Raw genomic sequence first — 18032 nt, 5'->3', positions numbered from 1 at the left:
AGGAAGCAGCACTGGAATTTGATGGCTGGAAGCGAGCACGTGTTTAAATAAATAACTGGCAGGAAAGTGCCGAGGGTAGGAGATGTGCAGGCACTGAGTGCCTCAGATCAGTGTCAAACACAACCTGCAGGCAGAAAAGCCAGCTCCACACAAGGAGGTGGAGGTGAAACAACAGCGCTGCTTCTTAAGCAGGTTTATGCACACAGAGCACAACAGCACCTCCCTGCCTGCCAGGCTGACACTGCCCTTGCAAAGCTGGAGGGGACAAGCCACAGACTGTGGTGACACCACCCACCAGCTGCCCTGGGGCTCAGGACACTGCTCAGAAAAGCAGCAGAGGACCCCACTCCCACTGCCCTCTGCCATGTGCAGCACCTGCATCACTCTCTTCCTCTGCTCACTCTCCATCTCCTCCTTCCTCCCTGGATTGATCATGCAAAGTGTTTCCTGATCTCTACTTAAAGAAAAGAAAAACCAAGGGAGTATTTCACATACTTCCAGCTATGACCTTGTCAAACCCACGACCTGTGGGCAGACACAACCTCCTATTTCCACAGGCTCAAACACTGCCAGACACTGCAGCACACCCAGGGCAGGGCAGGCAGTCGGAGTCTCCCCACAGCTGCAGAGCCCAGATGTTCATTTCCACGTGCCAAGAGAAAGGACAGCCCTGGCTGACCAAAAGATGGGATGGCAAACTGAACTGTCTGGGCTCAGGCTGGGCAGCAAGGATATATTCCTGTTATTTGACCACAGCAGCTGCCATCCCTTTTTTCTGCTGGAGTTATGAGAAATAAAATATATATCACTGTTTTCAAGGAGCAAAACAAAGAAGGAGCCAACCAAAGCAATTCAAGTTATCAGCCAGTATCTTCAGCCATGAGAAACATCCAAAGCTTTTCCCAGCCCAGGCACATCCATTTGCTCTTCTAGTTAACACTTAACTTTGTTCTAGCACTAATTGAGCCAGATCCTAATGGAGTCAGACACATTAAACAATAAAACACATTTTTCTTTGAAACACAATCCTTATTTGATGCAACTTCAGTCGTTTACACACGCCGTGTGCACAAGGCATGAAGGGAAAGATGGACCAGAGATAACAAAAATAAGTTTGCTGGATTTTATTTAGATTCAAACTATCAAGCCACAAATCCATTTGGGATCTTGAGACTCCTCTTGATTCTTTCCAAAATAGATTTCAGCTGAATCCACCTCACCTTTACCCACCCAGGCACCTCATCCTGGTTGCACAGACACTGTCAAGGGTTAAACCAGCAGCAAGTGCAGAGGCTACTCATTACAAGGACAAAAGCCTGATAGGTGAAGCAGCTTCAGCCAAACAACCAGTAAAGGCATGTCAGCAACTGTCAAAAAAATTACAGCCAGTCCACGCAGAAGCTCCAGCAATAAACACAACTGAGGAGTGACACATCAAACCATACGGAGTGCGTTAAACGCTCAGTGGAAAAATCTATGGGAACTTTTTATACTGCACCCTGGGGCAGAGAGGAGATCATGCCACAACTGGACTGCAGCTCTCAGCAAGGTCAGCCCACACTCCAGATCAGCAGCAGCGGCTCTGAGAAAAAAAAATAAAAACCTTCCAGAGGAAAAATCGTGTAGCACTGGCTCCCTAGGAACTGTTACAACTGAGCCACAGCAGCTCCTGCATTCCCAGCCTCTCCCAAGGCATCCAAAATAGTCCAAGTCTGGGACTCCCAAGGAAAATTTTGTTACGCCCTACAGAGGAATGTTCCACCCACAGCTGTTGTTTCCTCCCATAAAAGGATCATTAGTGAGATAATTTCTGAGGTTCAGGGCATTGTCTGCAGATTTTACTGAAATATCGCACCAGGAAGGGGAAGCCAAATGAGCCAGACTATTTTAAGGCTTTTGCATTTGGAGGAAATTCTAGGGCAAAATTTCAAAAAGGCAGATGCTTTGAACTGGGAAACGTTAGGCTTTGTGGAAAAGGGAGCATTCCTGTCTTTAGAGTTGCTTAAATAACTCTTTTGGGGCCAGATCTATTGGATGGCCTTTATTTTTAGATTCAGAATCTGTTTTTTCAGACACCTTGCTGCTAATTTATCCACACACGTGTGCGTGAGCAAGACTGTTTGGGAAACAGTTTAAAAGCTTATAGACAGAAAAAAAAGCTACTTTTACATGAAAATTTCTCACTGAAATGCCTTCTCATAGCTACAACTCATCTCAGAGCCCTGCTCCATTACCTCAGTAGGCAGAGGGGCACAGAAGTGTTATCCCAAACATCATCCCAAACATCATCCCAGCCTGACAGGACAGGAGACTCCATCCCAGGGAGCACAGCAGCTGGATCTGCAATCAGGATTTTGGACTTCCTATCCCTAAGGACTCCTGTTCCTTAAGGAGTGTGGAGAGCACATTTCCATAGCTGCACACTCCATATTCCCCACTGGGTCAGACTGGGATTTAGGTTCCTGGGACAGTAACAAGCAGCACTGCCCAGATTTGTCTCTGCTGGCAGTGCTCCCTCGCCATCAATTATCAGCAAAACGTTATCCTGTTCTCAAAACCAAGGCTGGGCTCCCCTCTCCTGGACAGCTGGGAAGGTGCAGCTCTCAACAAGGCTCCTCCACAAGACAGCTTTGGAAAGCTTTTTGCTGGGCACAGTTGGTAAATAACCCCATTTCCTCAAAAAAAACAGTCTGCCAAGGCTGATAACCTCAGCTTGTCTTCAAGGGACCTGCCAGGATCACTGGTGTCTAAAAAGGGTTGATGATAAACCCCAGTAATTCAAGCAGTACTTGAATTAAATGCCTGCACAAGATTCCCAGTTATTTTTTGGGCAGTTCTGGCTGACAGGAGATGGGAAAACCAAGGATAAGCTCCCTCACTTGCAAGGGCAGCAGGGATGGACCAGCACAGACAGCTGAGGGCAGGGACTCAGCAAAGAACCCTTTCCTGCCTTGCTTTGACTTAAACAACTTTTTTTTTTTTCTTCTGCCACTGCATCCAAGGTTTGTATTTCCTTTGGATGGAAGTCAGAGACTGAAAGGATGTTTATTCAAACTATTATTTACCCCTCAGACAAGGACATCTCCAACACAACTGCAGTCAGGCAACACTGGCAAACACTGGCCACAGCATCAGGAGTTGCTAAGAGAGAATGTGATTGAAGGGAAGAGGTTTTTGCAAAACACCTTTCAGGCCCAATCCTGCAGTTAAATACACAGGATCCTGAGCTCCCACTGAAATTCAATCAGCTCCAAACACAGAGTTCAGACACACTTTTATTTATGGCACACGCTCTCAAAGAGACGATGGATTGCAGTGTTCCTCTTGGATCTCAGTGTGTCAGGGGATGGAAATCAAAAGAGAGGAATTTTCCAAAAATTTCTGACTTTTCCTAAAGCCAAAGTACTGTGCACTAGAGGCTGGAGATGTCTCTTATGGTAAGAGTTACAAATGGAAGAAGGTTAGAGATACAGAGCTTTGCTTCAAACCTCTTGCAAAAGCTGGTTGCCAACTGTTTCCTTCCTAATGAAGGGTGGTTTGCAGTTGTGGTTATGATGATAAAATGCAATAATGATCTTCATCCTGGGCAGCCTAAGGGTGAGGCCTGCAGGATGACACTATCTATCCATGTGGATATGTCAATCCAATTCTGCAGTGTAATACTGGTCTTGAGGATACAAGTTTCCTACAAATGTTGTAAGACTATACTATGAGTACAAACAAGAACTTAATTTTGCCCTGGGACTAAGTTACCAGGAGAACTAAACAAGGAAAACAGCAACACAACTCCCTTCCAAGCACAGAACTGACCTGCCTTAACAGCACCTTGTTTTCAAAGCTGTTTCAAAACTATTTCTTTCTATGCATTGGAAAATAAAACCCTTCCTCTCCAAGTGGGAGAAATCAGGCCTCTTGCTCTATAAAAACATTTCCAAGTGTCCTTGATTCCCCTGAGAATATGCTGGTAAAACAAAGGCACTTTTCAGCACAGGAACAGGCAGCTGAAGCTGGAAAACAAGGTTTTCACCCCCACAATCTGCAATCAACAGAGTGATCATGTGAAAAGGGCTGCCTCACTCCCCCACATAGCACCCAGGATACTCAGGGGACACAGTGCAGGGGTGACAGCAACAGCAAACGTTTCTTCTAGGTTTCCTCTCATTTTGGGGTGACAAATATAAAATTCCATCTCAAACTGAAATGCCATTCAACAGCTCCCCAGCACTGTAAGGTGACCTCCAAAATCTGAGCTTGCTGATGCTCCTTCACTGCTTTGAACTTCAAGACCTTGCCACTCCAACGACCCTCTGGTTCCAGCAATTCACACAAAAAACACAAATCCAGGTGTAAAATGATTGGCCTGGATTACAAACATAGAAAGAAATAACTCACAGCATTTCAGAATCAATGTTTTTCTTCCCAGAGAAGTAACACTTTAAATAATGGTTTCAGTATTTGTTAGGATCTCAGAGTAAGAAACAGCAGTTGTGCTCCTGGGAGATTGTCTGGCCTCAGCCCACACAACTGTAAGCTCTGGCATCTGTCTTAAAGTTTGCTTCTACTTTGCAAAGCAGCAAAATGAGGGAAAACAGGAAAATCCACAGCTAAATACACGAATATTTGTGATCAACTGCAGTTCCAGGCCACTTGAAATATGTCCTGCATGGAGCCACAAGTGAACACTTGAAGGTTTTTACATAATCAGGATTTTAACTGGTTCCTTTACAACCAAACTGAAGGAAGGGCAGCACAGACAGCTCTGCTTTCCTGGTGCTTCTGAGCAGGACACTGTGCAGGTCCATCTGTCCAGGCCTTGCAGAACTTCAAAGGGATGCAAGAGTGACAAACCACAGACACAGGACAGCGTTCTGAACAAAGCTTGCCAATCTCCACAGCACAGAAATGCTCCTGTTATCCACAGGCACAGCTGATCACTGCTTGTGCTCATCCTTTTCTCCAAGTCCTGAGGCACTCCAGGCAATTCACACACACAGCTCTTCTCAACCCCACTCTTCTGTGGTCTTCTCAGAGAATTTATCCTCTCAAATGGGCCCAAAAAACTACAACAGCACCAACTTTCCAACCACAAACTGTCCCAAGTACTGCACCAGTTTCCACTCCCTCCTCAATTCCTGTAGTTGCCTCCCCACTTGATTCCTTGTCTCACTCCTGCACAGTAATTACAGGAGCACCACTCCCAGGTAAGCCACATCCCAAGCACATCCCCAGTTTATTAGCAGTACTTAGACATCCATGATTCAACTACTTCTGCTAGCAGAGATGAGCATGTCTCGTGTTTTTCTAAAGCAAGACAAAACTATAGGCAGGTTAGATAATTCCCTTGAGGCCTCTGTGGCAGAAATAGGATCAGAAGTAGATACCAATTGCTGTGACAGCAAGGAGAGGAAAACACAGAGGGTAATTTCCACATGCCAGTCTTAGGGCTGGTATTAACAAGTCACTGAGGAACCTTGACTGGTGGTCTGAGGTTCAATGTCCTGGCCTAAAACAGGACAGGAAACAGAGACAAACCAAGTGACACCTCAAAACCAGCTGACACAGGGGCCAAGCTGAGCACTCACATCCTCTGCAGCCATGGCTGTGCTCACCAATACTGAACTCCCAGCAAGCACCTCTGTCAGGCAAAAAACAAGTGAAAACCTGAGGGCTGAACAGGAGCTGCAAGAGGAAGTGGCAGCCAGTGATCAGCACTGATCAGGTGTCCTGAGTTGAGTGACCAACAACTCGGGACACCTCAGCAAACAGCTCAGGGAAAAGGACAAACAGCCTGGTATTGATCCCTGCCCAGGATCAAATGTACTTGTACCTGTTCAGTGCTGCTTGTTTTATCATCAGAGCAGCACACAGGCCTCCTGCTTTTGATCTTTAAATCAATTCCTCATTCACTTTCCTTCAGAGGGTGAGGCAGGTCAGAACAGCTGCTGAGGGAGCAGCTCATCAGTGCAAGAGGCACAGAAACATCTCAGTAACAGCACCAGTGGGGTTTTCCCTGCCAGAGCTATTCCTCAGTGACATCCCAAGCTGAGAACCCCTAGCATTCCTGGCTGCACATACCTGCCTGCCATCCTGTCCCACGTTGGTCTGTCCCCTCACCACAGTTCGGATGTTGTCATCCAACCTCCTGCAGGAAAAACCCCAGAGCATCACACCCAGTCTCTGTCAGCCTGACCCAAACAGCTGGGGGAATCCTGAGACTTACAGAACCAATTTAAAATAAAAAAAACCCTGATGTTACCAATGCTAAACTCATTATTTCCCCCCTCCCTCTCTGTTCAGCAGCACTGTCTTACAAAATTTAAAAGTCCTGTTGCAAAAATAAAAATCCATTTCCTAATTTAACCAGGGTTTCTTGCTTTCCTGTTCCCTTAAGCAATATTGTCAGCTCTCCCTTGTCTGTTTGCATTTCAACTTCCCACATATGAAAGTGCTGTCTCAATCATTTCATGCTGGCAATATCAGCCAGCACAGAAAATTTAAGTATTTCATGCACACCTGTGTTTATTTTGTACTTTTAGGACCAATAATGACAATTCAAAAATATAGAGTGAGAGTTTTTACAACTGATATTCTGATCCCAAAAACAATGAATTCTTGGCAATTGAGTCTTTTGGGTAGTTTGCTCACTCAGCCTTCAAACTGTACTAAAATTTGGTACTTTTTGACTCTTAGTTGTTTTTCAAGGCTGCACTTTGCAACCCATCAGCTTAAACAGCCTTCAGGGCACATAACAGAAGTGAAATATAAAAAGTATAATTGTTTTGGTGCCACTGTTAGACTCGAGGTTGGTCCTATCCATGGCTTTTTAACAAACTAAATCTGTCAGCTGTAGAACAAGAGCCAGACCAAGCCACCTGAGCTGCAACAAAATGGAGAAAATATTTACCTTATTTTCAATCTGATCTTGTTCACAACTTCATCGATGTTTGCCAAAGACTGGAACATAAAAAGAAATCAGAGAGAAGTGAAATGGTGAATGTTTTAAAGAGGAATTTGTCAGCTGTGATCCCAAACACTCTATCACACAGGGGCCTTGAAGAAGAGGAGAGCACCTTGTTTTACAGGTGGAGGCACTGAGACAACAACTCAGCTGCTTCTCTGTCACATCACAAAAAGCAGAAAAAGGTCAGGGCTCAGGGCTTCCCCCATCCCCGAGCTCTGCCTTGTCCTTTGTCACCAAAACTGTGTGAGAGTGACCTCCAGTGGGCATGGGGACAGAGCCTTTGAGCTGAGACCCCCCTGCAGAGAAACACAGAAAACAGGCTGAAATGAGATGCAGTGAAGGCACTGCTGGGGAAACAGCTCCTTACTGCTGGCAAAGGGAAAATAGCCAAGCCACACCACCAGAAAAAGCTGCAAGTTAAAACCAGCAGTGCTGCAGAGGGTCTTGGACATGGGAAATGTTAGAGCAGCCTCACAACACAAACTTCAGCTGTAGAAATGTCTCTGTATTGCAAGAGGTTCATCTAAAACTCCCCCTGGGGCTGAAGTTGTGAACACAAAGCATGTGGGCCCACAGCAATCTCATTCTTTAAATCTTAAAAGAAACAACTGGGTTCAAACTCTCCTGTGACATTGTAGAGGTAACACCTGCCTGATTTGGCTGAAAACCCCAGGAACTCACCAATGATTGATACATGGCAAGTTATGACATTTACTCCATCTATACAGAAAATTAATTTATTTCTACATATCAAAGCAAGACTTTAACTGCAGCAAGCACTCTGGTTTGAAAGAGACTACATAATAACAGCAGACCCCGTGAACTGCAAATTTAAGAAATTATTATTGTTACAGCTTCATTTCCTGTGCTAGTGTTTAAAATAAAATGTTTGGGTACAGGTTTAAACACTGCTTTGGTCGTTTGCTGTCAGGTTACCCTAATAGTAAAGAGTGGAAGTAAAATCTGATAGTAAAAAGTGTGAAAGTAAAGTCTGAGAATATTTGGAGCATTACTTACTTGCTCAGTGGGAAAGAGAGCATTAATATACTCCACAGCATTGAAATCTGCTCTGTCCAGTGGATCTTGGCTGGGAAATACCTGGAAAGAGGGAGGAAAACAAGTACAATCAACCACCATCAGTAATTTCTGTAACTTTACACAGTTTCTACTACTTTTAATTCCTTCAACACCTGCTTCCAGTTGTGTTTCACAGCATTTCTCTAACTAATGGCCAGGAGTAGAGCAGCCACGTGCTCTGCAGGGCTCTGACCTCCCAAAATTCCCGTGGATATCAGCCTGGATAAACACATATAATTCACACACAGCCCTGGCACAATCCATCCAGGAATTCCCAAGACACACAAACCACTAATTGTGTATCCCAAACCATCCTGATGCTTTTGTTGTTGTCTGGGAACAAAGTGAGGCTCTGGCCTGCTCTTGGCAGGAGCTTTGCCAGGCCTCAGGGTGACAGACAGAGGGTTTGCTTTCCACAGCTGTGTAATAGGAAACGTGATGAATTAAGGAGTGGTTGTACAAGTTCTCTAGAGGCTTGGGTTTGCCACTTTTCACAGAAGAGGGAGAGAAACACAATCTGCTGAATGATTTGGGAAGGGGGAAAGTGCAGCTGTGGTGCAAACAGATCTCATCTCTCCTCAGAAGTTCAAACAACACAAACATGACTGCCAGGCTTTGCTTTTTGTCCCCACAGACTGAAGTGTGGTGCTTTCCCTTCCCTGCTACCACACTGAAGCTGTGGGTGTCCCATCACTGGAAGGGTTCAAGGTCAGTCTGGATGAGGTTTGGAGCAACCTGGGATGGTGGAAGCTGTGGAAGGAATGAGATGGTCTTTAAGGCCCCAAAGCATTCTGTGATTCTGATATTTTTCCCATACTTACAGAGCCATCAGCTCTGCACTCCATGGCCAGCAACCCCCCTGGCAGAAGTAAAGGCAACCCCACAGCATCCCCCTGCTCAATGAAAGCCTTCACATATGGGCACATAAAGCATTTATGTTGTTTTACACATTTTGCACTGAAAAATTGGCGATTTTGTGAGATAAAAGGATATTCTGCCTGAACCAGCCCTCCTGGGAAGCTTCCCCAGTCACTCCTGTGGCCGAGGAGAAGCAGGCAGCAGTTAAACATGCATGAGGTCCTGGTGAGTGAGGAAAATGCTCTGGCATCACCTCATACAAGAGCACAACTGCAGCATCACACCCAGCCTGTCCTGCTCACAACTCACACTCAACCTATCCCCACTAACCCCAAATCTCCACAAGTATTAAGAGCAGATGAAACAAGAGGTGAGATGGGAGATAAAGGCTGCTCAGGAACTCCACTCACACTGCAGATAGGGATCGGTGCTGCAGGCAGATGGAGCAGCTGTGGGAGCTGTCACTCCCAGGAGTTTGTCACAACCTATTAATCAGAAATGCTACCCTGCCTTTGGTGGGGCACCAGTTCTGCCTGTGCTCCCCACCCCGCTTCCGGCAGGGCAGCTGAGCCAGCTCTGCTCATTTAACCAGAACTGGGCAGGTTTTGCCCAAAACTGGTTAAGGAACACTGACAGGAACAACGGGATTATTGGTTTGGGAAGTGGCAGAGAGGAAGTTGGAAAGCAGCAGGCAGTGTCATCCTCAACATCTCCCAGTGTTCAGGATGTGAATGTTTTCCTACAGCTTTATAGTTTGGTAAAATAAATCAGCCAGGCACGTTGTGGATTCTCCACTGCTCAAAAACTCATGTCTACAAGTGCAGAGGATTCTTCCTCTGGACAGGCTCTAGGTCCCATTTAGAAGCTGCCATTTAATTTACCAGCTCCCAGGGCCTCCCCCTACTCTTTGAGGAGGGCCACCAAAAGTGACCCAGAAGACTCAACACTCAAGAAAATGTAAAAACTTATTTCAGTGATATTTTGTGAGACAGACACTGCTACTGCCCAGACTTCTGCTACAGGGAAGAGAGTTAGAGATGGAAGGGTCGGCTGCAGGCAGTGCAGGCTCAGCCACAGAGAACAACAGCCATGGTTTTACCCTGGGTTCCCACAGGATACTGATGGGTTCCGAGTGCCACGAAGGCTTTAAGGGAACACTGGAACCCCTGAGTTGCAGGGACCCTAAAAGGATTATCAAGGCCAGCTCCTGGCCCTGCACAGACCCTCCAACAATCCCAGCCTGGCATCCCTGGCAGCGCTGTCCTGGAGCTGCGGCAGCCTCGGGGCTGTGCCCATTCCCTGGGGAGCCTGGGCAGTGCCCAGCACCGTCTGGATGAAAAAACCCCACATGTGTTCACCACAGCCGAACCCAGCCATTTCGATTACTCCAGCCGAGCCACAGGCGCTGCACTGGGGTGTTTCCACACCACCTAACACGTCTGCAATTAGCGACAGAGCCGCCTCAGCACCGCCCGGCTCACACTGACCGGGACACGACGGGCCACGCTCGGCCCCCAGCGCGGGCCCGGCCGGTCCGAGCCCACCCGGGGCTGACGGGGCTCTGCCCCTCGCCGGCCACGGCCGGCCCGGGGCTCCCTGGGCCCGGCAGCGGAAGGCCCGGAGCCGGTGGGGAGGGGCTCGGAGGCGGCCGCGGGCCCTCACCGAGCGGCCCCGGGTCGCGCTCGCACCTGTCCCCTGAGCGGGGGGACCCGCCCGGCGCACCTGCTCGATGGCGGCCTGCACGGCGGGCGCCAGCTCCAGCGCCGCCTCCAGCCCGGCCTCCAGCTCCGGCTCGTCCTCCTCCATGGCGGCGCCGCTTCCGCCGGCAGCGCGCGGGGCGGGGCCCGACCGAGGGGCGGGGCCTGACCGAGGGGGCGTGGTTCGGTGGGCGGAGTCTCGCCGTGTGGGCGGGGTTTAACCGGACGGGGGCGGAGCCTCCGCCCGGCGGAGCGGGGCGCGTCCGGGCAGCGGCGGGAGCGGCGGGGCTGGTCCGGACCGAGCCGAGCCGAACCGAGCCCAGCACAGCCCAGCTGAGCCCGGCCGAGCTAAGCTGAGCCCAGCCGGGCTCTCCCGCCGCCCGGCCGGCTGTTGACAAGCGGCGGCGGGAGACAGCGCGCTCGTCCCCATGTGGCGGACGCTGGCCCTCGCCTCCGCCTTCTTCCCGGGGCTCTTCATCCTCTGCATCCGGTTGCTGCGCTGGGCCGCCCCGGGATGGAGCCTCAAGGACCGCATCCTCCTCAGCGGCAGGTACGGGCGGGAGCGGCGGGAGGTGACGCGCACGGCGGCGGGACCTGCCGGGACCGGGATGGGGACCGGGAGCGGGACCGGGAGCGGGACCGGGAGCGGGACCGGGAGCGATCCGGGCGGGCCAAGAGCGCCGGGTCCCGCCGGCCGTGAGCCTGGGCTCGGGGGTGCCGCGACGCTCCGGGGGATGGTCCTTGGCCGTCCCGAGCACAGACCCCACGAGGGGAGAAAGGACCGGCGGCAGGAGCAGCACTTCGAGCATGGGCATCCCCCCCGAGTGAGAGCATCCCCCCGTGCGAGAGCATCCCCCCGAGTGAGAGCATCCCCCCGTGCGAGAGCATCCCCCCGAGTGAGAGCATCCCCCCCGAGTGAGAGCATCCCCCCGAGTGAGAGCATCCCCCCGAGTGAGAGCATCCCCCCCCGAGTGAGAGCATCCCCCCGAGTGAGAGCATCCCCCCGAGTGAGAGCATCCCCCCCCGAGTGAGAGCATCCCCCGGAGTGAGAGCATCCCCCGGAGTGAGAGCATCCCCCCCGAGTGAGAGCATCCCCCCCCGAGTGAGAGCTTCCCCCCCCGAGTGAGAGCATCCCCCCGGAGTGAGAGCATCCCCCCCGAGTGAGAGCATCCCCCCGAGTGAGAGCATCCCCCCGAGTGAGAGATCCCCCCGAGTGAGAGCATCCCCCCGAGTGAGAGCATCCCCCGGAGTGAGAGCATCCCCCCGAGTGAGAGCATCCCACTCGAGTGAGAGCATCCCCCCGTGCGAGAGCATCCCACTCGAGTGAGAGCATGCCCCCGAGTGAGAGCATCCCCCGAGTGAGAGATCCCCCCGAGTGAGAGCATCCCCCGGAGTGAGAGCATCCCCCGGAGTGAGAGCATCCCCCCGAGTGAGAGCATCCCCCCGAGTGAGAGCATCCCCCGAGTGAGAGCATCCCCCGGAGTGAGAGCATCCCCCCGAGTGAGAGATCCCCCCGAGTGAGAGCATCCCCCCCGAGTGAGAGCATCCCACTCGAGTGAGAGCATGCCCCCGAGTGAGAGCTTCCCCCCCCGAGTGAGAGCATCCCCCCGAGTGAGAGCATCCCCCCGAGTGAGAGATCCCCCCGAGTGAGAGCATGCCCCCGAGTGAGAGCATGCCCCCGAGTGAGAGCTTCCCCCCCCGAGTGAGAGCATCCCCCCCCGAGTGAGAGCATCCCCCCCGAGTGAGAGATCCCCCCGAGTGAGAGCATCCCCCCGAGCACGAGTGTCTCAGCCCGGCCGGACCCGCACCGTGGTACCGTTTGTCGGGTTGGGGATGCTCCGGTGCAGCTCTCCCTCTGCCCGCGGGGAACCGGCAGCGTTACCACCGGGGGTGAGAACCAAATCCTGTCCCGTTCCACGGGGGTGGAAGGGACGGGACTTGGCAAGAATCCCCCGGGAGGCAGCGCCTGGCACAGCCTCGCCGTGCCGAGGCACCGGGGTGTGCACGGAGAAGGCGGCTGTGAACCCCCGGCTCTCCCTGCGCCTCGGTCCTTGTGGGGTCACGTTTGGGGTGACCCCTTTCCTCTCTCTTCCTTTCAGGCTGGTGTCAACAGTGCAAGCCACCATGGCAACAGTGTCAGGGATCATAGTTGTCCTCAGCTGCAAGAACGTGGTGCATGACAGGTAAGGCAGTGCCCACCCGCTGCCAGGGATGTGCTCGGCCAGCTCGGGGATGGAGGGCTTGCTGCCAAAGGTTTGCACGTACAAAGGGGAGAGGAAAACCAGTTTTGTGTTCCTCTTTCCCCCACTTCAGCTGGAAGGGTTGGGCAATGAGCTGGATGTACACCCCCTGAACAGCCTGGGAGGGCTCTGCCAGCACAGTCTCCTCCAAAGGATGGAAAACATGGGCTGTATATAGAGAAAAATACAGAACATCATCAGCTCTGAAGGGCTAGGGAGTCTCCTTGCTGGAAGCTGAAATTGCTACAGAGTCAAGCAAACCTGGTGAGAACTGATTTTAGAGGTGCATCAAAAAGGATTCTGGAAGAGTCCAGAAATGGTAAAGTTGGAATGGAATGGTAAAGTTGGATTCCTCTGGAGGAAAATCCTGCTGCCTTGCCCTCAGAGCTCTGGGATAAACTGCCCAGAAGTGATTCTCAGGAGGAATGATAGCGTAATCTGGGTCAGAAGACTTAAAAACAGAGCTATTATCCAGACTAGCAGAGAAGATTGCAGAGGGGAAGAATATAATTATGCTGAACTGGAATTCAACCATCACACACTGATTTTAGGGTGATTTTTAGGAAGGGCTTCCAACTTGGTCATAGCAGACCTGTCTTTAATACACAGATATGAATTATCTCGCCTTGTTTTAGATAAATCCAGACTCCTCAGGCCTGCTTAACCCAAGCAGTCTATGAGTTACCTTTTTGCTCTGAAATAAAATTTCTGCTGTATAGATAAGGCAGATGATGAATCCCAAAGCCACACAGACAGAAGGTGCTGCCAGCAGCCCTCCTTCCCCCAGAGCTGTCTGCTTGCCCGGGTGTACTCAAGGCCAAGGGCTCTGTGCAAACACTTTGTGGGCAGAGACCTAGATTTTCTTTGAATCTGGAGGAAATTGAGCCCAGTGCTCAGCAGGGAAGGCCTTGGAGAATGACAGCAAGACAGCGAGCCAGGAAGCATCACAAAGTTTGCAGTAAAATTTACCAATTTATTTACAGAGGCAGACAATCGTTATATGGCCGGTGCTGTAATTGCCCTCCAAAGCCCTGGGCAACTTCTGCAAACACAATCACTTGCCACCCCTGCTTCACACCACTTACATCTTTCCATCTGGAGCAGGAACTCCTGCAACAAATCTTTTCTTGGGATGGCAGGAGAGCAAAAAGAGATTTGAGCCCCAAACTACATTTCTCCAAGCAACAGCATAGGGGGGCTTTGTCTTTTTTTTTGTCTTTTTTTTTAAAAAATTTAATTTTATTTATTTATTTTTAATTTATCAGTGTGATTTCAGGCAGGGTTTTTTAAGGAGGCCAGTGTCCCTGCAGAGCAGGGCTTGCTGCTGCCCAGATTGTGCAACCAGGATTCCAACATGCTTTGGGAACAGGCAGCTGCCTGCAATTATTTCCCAACAGACAAATGCCTCATGGGGGTTTATTGCCTCTGCTGGATATTTTGTGCTTCACTCTCCAAACTCCAGGCCAGCCATCCCTGGTTAACTCTGAGTTCTCCACGTGCTTCCCAAACATTCTCTGGATTAGGCAGACAGCTGATGCAGTGACAGGCAGGAGAGACACAGGATTAGGGGTTTCCACCACCAAGCACCAGCTCTGGGGGTCCCAGGGCTTAGGAGAGGAGATCACCTGTGCAAAGGAGTCAGCTTGGTGCTGAATCCCAAAAAATGCTGTGCCCCTGGTCCATGCAGCAAACTCCAGGCTGTGGGGCTAATCAGGATCCTTCGTTAGCGCCGTGTTTGTGCTTGGCCAGGCTGAGCTCAGTGCCTGGCACAGCCCAGCAGGAGCAGGGTCAGCACTGAGATCCGTCCTCCACACGTACCAGGCACCTTTTCTCTGAATCAGCCTGTACCTGGCTGAGCCAAACAGACTCAAAATTCACCCCCTTCCAGCTTCAAAATCCATTGAAGTGCTGCCATTTCAGTCCTAAAGGCTCTTCCACCTCCCAGAGCATCACAAAGTGCTTGGAGCCGTTGTGATGCCTCTGTGTGTGCTGCTCCTCCCCAGGCACTGGCTGGCCGTGGAGTACATATGGGTCCTGGTTCCCTACATGACCTATGACATCTATGTCATGTACCTGTGCCACTGGCACAAGAGCCAGGAGAAGGGGATCCTGCAGAAGAAGCACTCTCTGGCCAGCGTGTGGAGCTTCCTCCTGCAGGAGCGGCTGATGGTGACCCACCACCTCTTCATCCTCATCGTGCTCACCCCCATCACCCAGGTAAGGGCTGCTGCAGGAGCCCAGGACCCCCTGGACACGCTGGGTGTTGGCTCCTGGCCACCTCTTTGCAGGGCCCCAGGTTCAGTGCTGGCTTTCTTTACAGCACTTCAGGGGAGAGCTGGGGGACTTCTTCGTGGGCTGCATCTTCATAGCAGAGCTGAGCACACCTTTTGTATCGCTGGGCAAAATCCTCATGCAGGTAGGTGAGGAGGGATGGGGCAGGGAAGCCACAGCAGTTCACCTCCTCTCCCTGCCCCAGGCTCCATCAGCTCCTCCCCAGGCAGTGGCTGAGCTTGGGGTGTCTCAGAGAGGGGCAGCCCCACAGCTGTAGCCCAAATCTCCCCTGCACTGCTGCCTTCCTCCCAGTGTCCCATCCCTTTCCCCCAGTAACCAGCACACCCAGAACTGGGGGCTGTGCTGTGGGCTGGTGCTGCCCTCTCCTGCCTGTTCCTCCCCTGCACCACGTTCATTCCCACCCCTGCCCTCCTCCATCCCCTCCCTTCCCACCCCACCTTCCTCCTCCCCTTCCTCCAGCCCTCCTGGATGGGTTCCTCCTCATCTCATTGCTCCCAGCACCGCCGGTGCCCCAGAGCGCTGGGGGCGCTTCTCACCCCACGCTCCCCTCCTTCTTCCCCCAGCTCAAAATGCAGGACACGCTCCTGCACAAGGTGAACGGGATCCTCATCCTGGTGACCTTCTTCGTGTGCCGCATCCTCCTCTTCCCCTTCATGTACGCGGCCTACGCCCGCCAGGTGGGGATGCCGCTTTACCTGGTGCCGTTCCGCATCCCCCTGCACTGCAACATCGCCAACGCGTCCCTCATCGCCCCCCAGCTCTACTGGTTCCGCCTCATCTGCCGCAAGGCTGCCCGGCTCTACGGCGGCTCCCCGGCCCACCGGAGCTGATAACGGGGCTGATAACGGGGCTGATAACGGGGCTGAGAACGGGGCTGATAACGGGGCTGATAACGGGGCTGATAACGGAGCTGATTGATAACGGAGCTGATAGCGGAGCTGAGAACGGAGCTGAGAACGGAGCTGAGAACGGAGCTGATTGATAACAGAGCTGATTGATAACAGAGCTGATTGATAACGGAGCTGATTGATAACGGAGCTGATAACGGAGCTGATTGATAACGGAGCTGATAACGGAGCTGAGAACGGAGCTGAGAACGGAGCTGAGAACGGAGCTGATTGATAACAGAGCTGATTGATAACGGAGCTGATTGATAACGGAGCTGATTGATAACGGAGCTGATAACGGAGCTGATTGATAACGGAGCTGATAACGGAGCTGAGAACGGAGCTGAGAACGGAGCTGATTGATAACGGAGCTGATTGATAACGGAGCTGATTGATAACGGAGCTGATAACGGAGCTGGCACACAGGCAGCCCCCGGCCCTTCCCCGGGAGCAGCGGTTCTGCTGGAGCTGGAAGCAGCCTCCGGTCTCCAGCGCCGTGCCGGCAGCATCAGGCTGGGCGAGGAAGGTTTCCTGCACACCGCTCCGGTGCCCCGTGTCCTCCCGCCGGGGTGGCAGCCGGCCTGGAAGGACGGCATTCCCCGTGCATTCAGCTCTGCAGCACCGCCGAAGCGAGGGTTCCACGAGAGGGGTTTGCTGCAGCCCCGGGGATGGGGAGCTTGTGCCGGAGCTGCTGCAGCCCCAGCCAGGCCTGGAGCTGCAGCACAGCTCTGAGAGCCGTTCCTGACCTTTAGTGACTTCAGCTCTACACTACAGCCTGCTCGGCCTCCCCCGTGCACCTCCCGCTGCAGCTGCTGGGCCCAAGCTCCGCTTACCCCTCCGGTGCTTTCCACTGCAGTGTCTGACAGCCCTGGGGGACTCCCGTGTTCCCAGCAGGGCTGGAGGGCTCATGCCACCACAGGGGAACGGTTCTGCTGTCTCAGGGCAGGAGGAGGACAGGAACCTGCCGAGTCCTTGTCTCACCGCCACACAGGGCACTATGCAGAGGCTACAATTTTCCCTTCCCTAAGCACAGCTGCTTTTATCTGCCCTGCATCCCCTCAGGAGGAATTTAAAACCATCTGGTAGACCTTGCTCTGCTCTGCCCTCCAGCTGGCACCACCACAGCCTGGGAACACCTGTACAGTGGATCCCTCCAGCCCCATCCCACCCGCCATGGGGCTGCCAGGGACAGAACTGGGGCTGCACAGAAGGATCCAGCAATCCCAGAGCAGGATGCTGAGCTGGTCCTTCACTGGTTCAGCCCATTTCCACTTTCAGTCACAGCAGAATGGGTACAGGCTCCCCAGCCCACCCTGCACCCCAGGGTGTGTGCATCAGACCATGGCTGCGTTCATTCCCTGCAGCCAGCACCAGCCAGGGCAGCCACCTCCTCCTGCAGCTTCCTGTGCCTGCTCCGGGGCAGGAACAGCCCTGGCACAGCCCTGGCACAGCCCTGGCACAGCTCCATGCCCAGAGACCTGTGACCACTCCGTGCCTTTCGTTCTGTCTGAAACCAGCAGCCAAGCTCTGGGAAACCTGGATCTTTTGGGTGTTGGATCTCATCCCAACCACAGCTGCTGTTCTGGATAGAGTGTAAAACAACAAAAAGGGCTTCTTCTGACCTGTGGTTGCTGTTGCAGAGTCACCACAGTCACAGTAACCACGGATGACCACAGAGACCAGCTGATGTTACAAACAGCTTGCAACTCATTACAGATGTTGTATCTCACTGTTTTCATTGCGAAAAATGTGCCTTATGTAAGGAAAAAAAAAAACCCAGCCAATGAGGCACCTCAGTTTGCACTAACACTGCCCTATTTACTGTCAGGAGACCAATAAAGATTTCCTCTCTGAGTCACACCACTGGCTGGCTCTTCCACGTGCCGTTCATTGCTGGGTGGGGGTGTTACATGTGGGCTTACTGCTGCACCCCCACCTCCGGGCAGGAGCAGCACACACGGATTTCCAAAAGTTCCTGCCTGTCCTGAACTCACCCAACTCGCTTCCCAGCCTCCAATTT

At 52.2% G+C, this 18032-nt stretch overlaps 2 protein-coding genes across 6 annotated transcripts in view; one reads left to right on the top strand and one right to left on the bottom strand.

Moving 5' to 3' along the window:
• The window catches only part of VPS53 (VPS53 subunit of GARP complex), a 62140-nt gene extending 51107 nt beyond the window's left edge, over positions 1–11033 (bottom strand). For 3 of the 4 annotated variants that reach the window (XM_086859715.1, XM_086859716.1, XM_086859717.1), the window contains exons 1-4: positions 10619–10795; positions 7979–8059; positions 6905–6954; positions 6076–6142 (exon numbers count right to left, since the gene is read on the bottom strand). In XM_086859715.1, the coding sequence (XP_086715841.1) occupies positions 6076–6142; positions 6905–6954; positions 7979–8059; positions 10619–10702 (282 nt within the window). In that variant the 5' untranslated portion in view covers positions 10703–10795. Of the gene's footprint in view, positions 1–6075; positions 6143–6904; positions 6955–7978; positions 8060–10618 lie in introns of all 4 variants that reach the window. The other variant, XM_086859713.1, reaches the window with a different exon arrangement.
• Positions 10787–17875, top strand: TLCD3A (TLC domain containing 3A). Of its 2 annotated transcripts, XR_015278551.1 has the most exons (6): positions 10787–11143; positions 12693–12776; positions 14837–15050; positions 15154–15249; positions 15689–16098; positions 16204–17875. XR_015278551.1 is itself a non-coding variant. In XM_086859720.1 (5 exons), the coding sequence occupies exons 1-5, from the start codon at positions 11022–11024 to the stop codon at positions 15953–15955; spliced, it is 783 nt and encodes a 260-aa protein (XP_086715846.1). In that variant the 5' UTR covers positions 10817–11021; the 3' UTR covers positions 15956–17875. The 2 variants fall into 2 exon arrangements, 1 of the variants encoding a protein (XP_086715846.1); XM_086859720.1 differs by having other exon boundaries at positions 10817–11143; positions 15689–17875.
• Positions 17876–18032: the final 157 nt, after the last annotated feature.

The sequence above is a fragment of the Cyanistes caeruleus genome, chromosome 21 (assembly GCF_971803275.1).
Source record: "Cyanistes caeruleus chromosome 21, bCyaCae1.hap1.1, whole genome shotgun sequence".
Classification (NCBI taxonomy): Eukaryota; Metazoa; Chordata; class Aves; order Passeriformes; family Paridae; genus Cyanistes; species Cyanistes caeruleus.
The sequence above is the reverse complement of the archived record's forward strand: the minus strand, read 5'-3'. Positions and strand labels throughout refer to the sequence as shown.

Bases quoted from the DNA above. Each gene is read 5' to 3' on its own strand.
- TLCD3A (XM_086859720.1), top strand. From the start codon at position 11,022: ATGTGGCGGACGCTGGCCCTCGCCTCCGCCTTCTTCCCGGGGCTCTTC. The intron at 15,051-15,153 runs GTAAGGGCTGCT...CTTTCTTTACAG, and splicing joins TGCTCACCCCCATCACCCAG to CACTTCAGGGGAGAGCTGGG. The intron at 15,250-15,688 runs GTAGGTGAGGAG...TTCTTCCCCCAG, and splicing joins TGGGCAAAATCCTCATGCAG to CTCAAAATGCAGGACACGCT.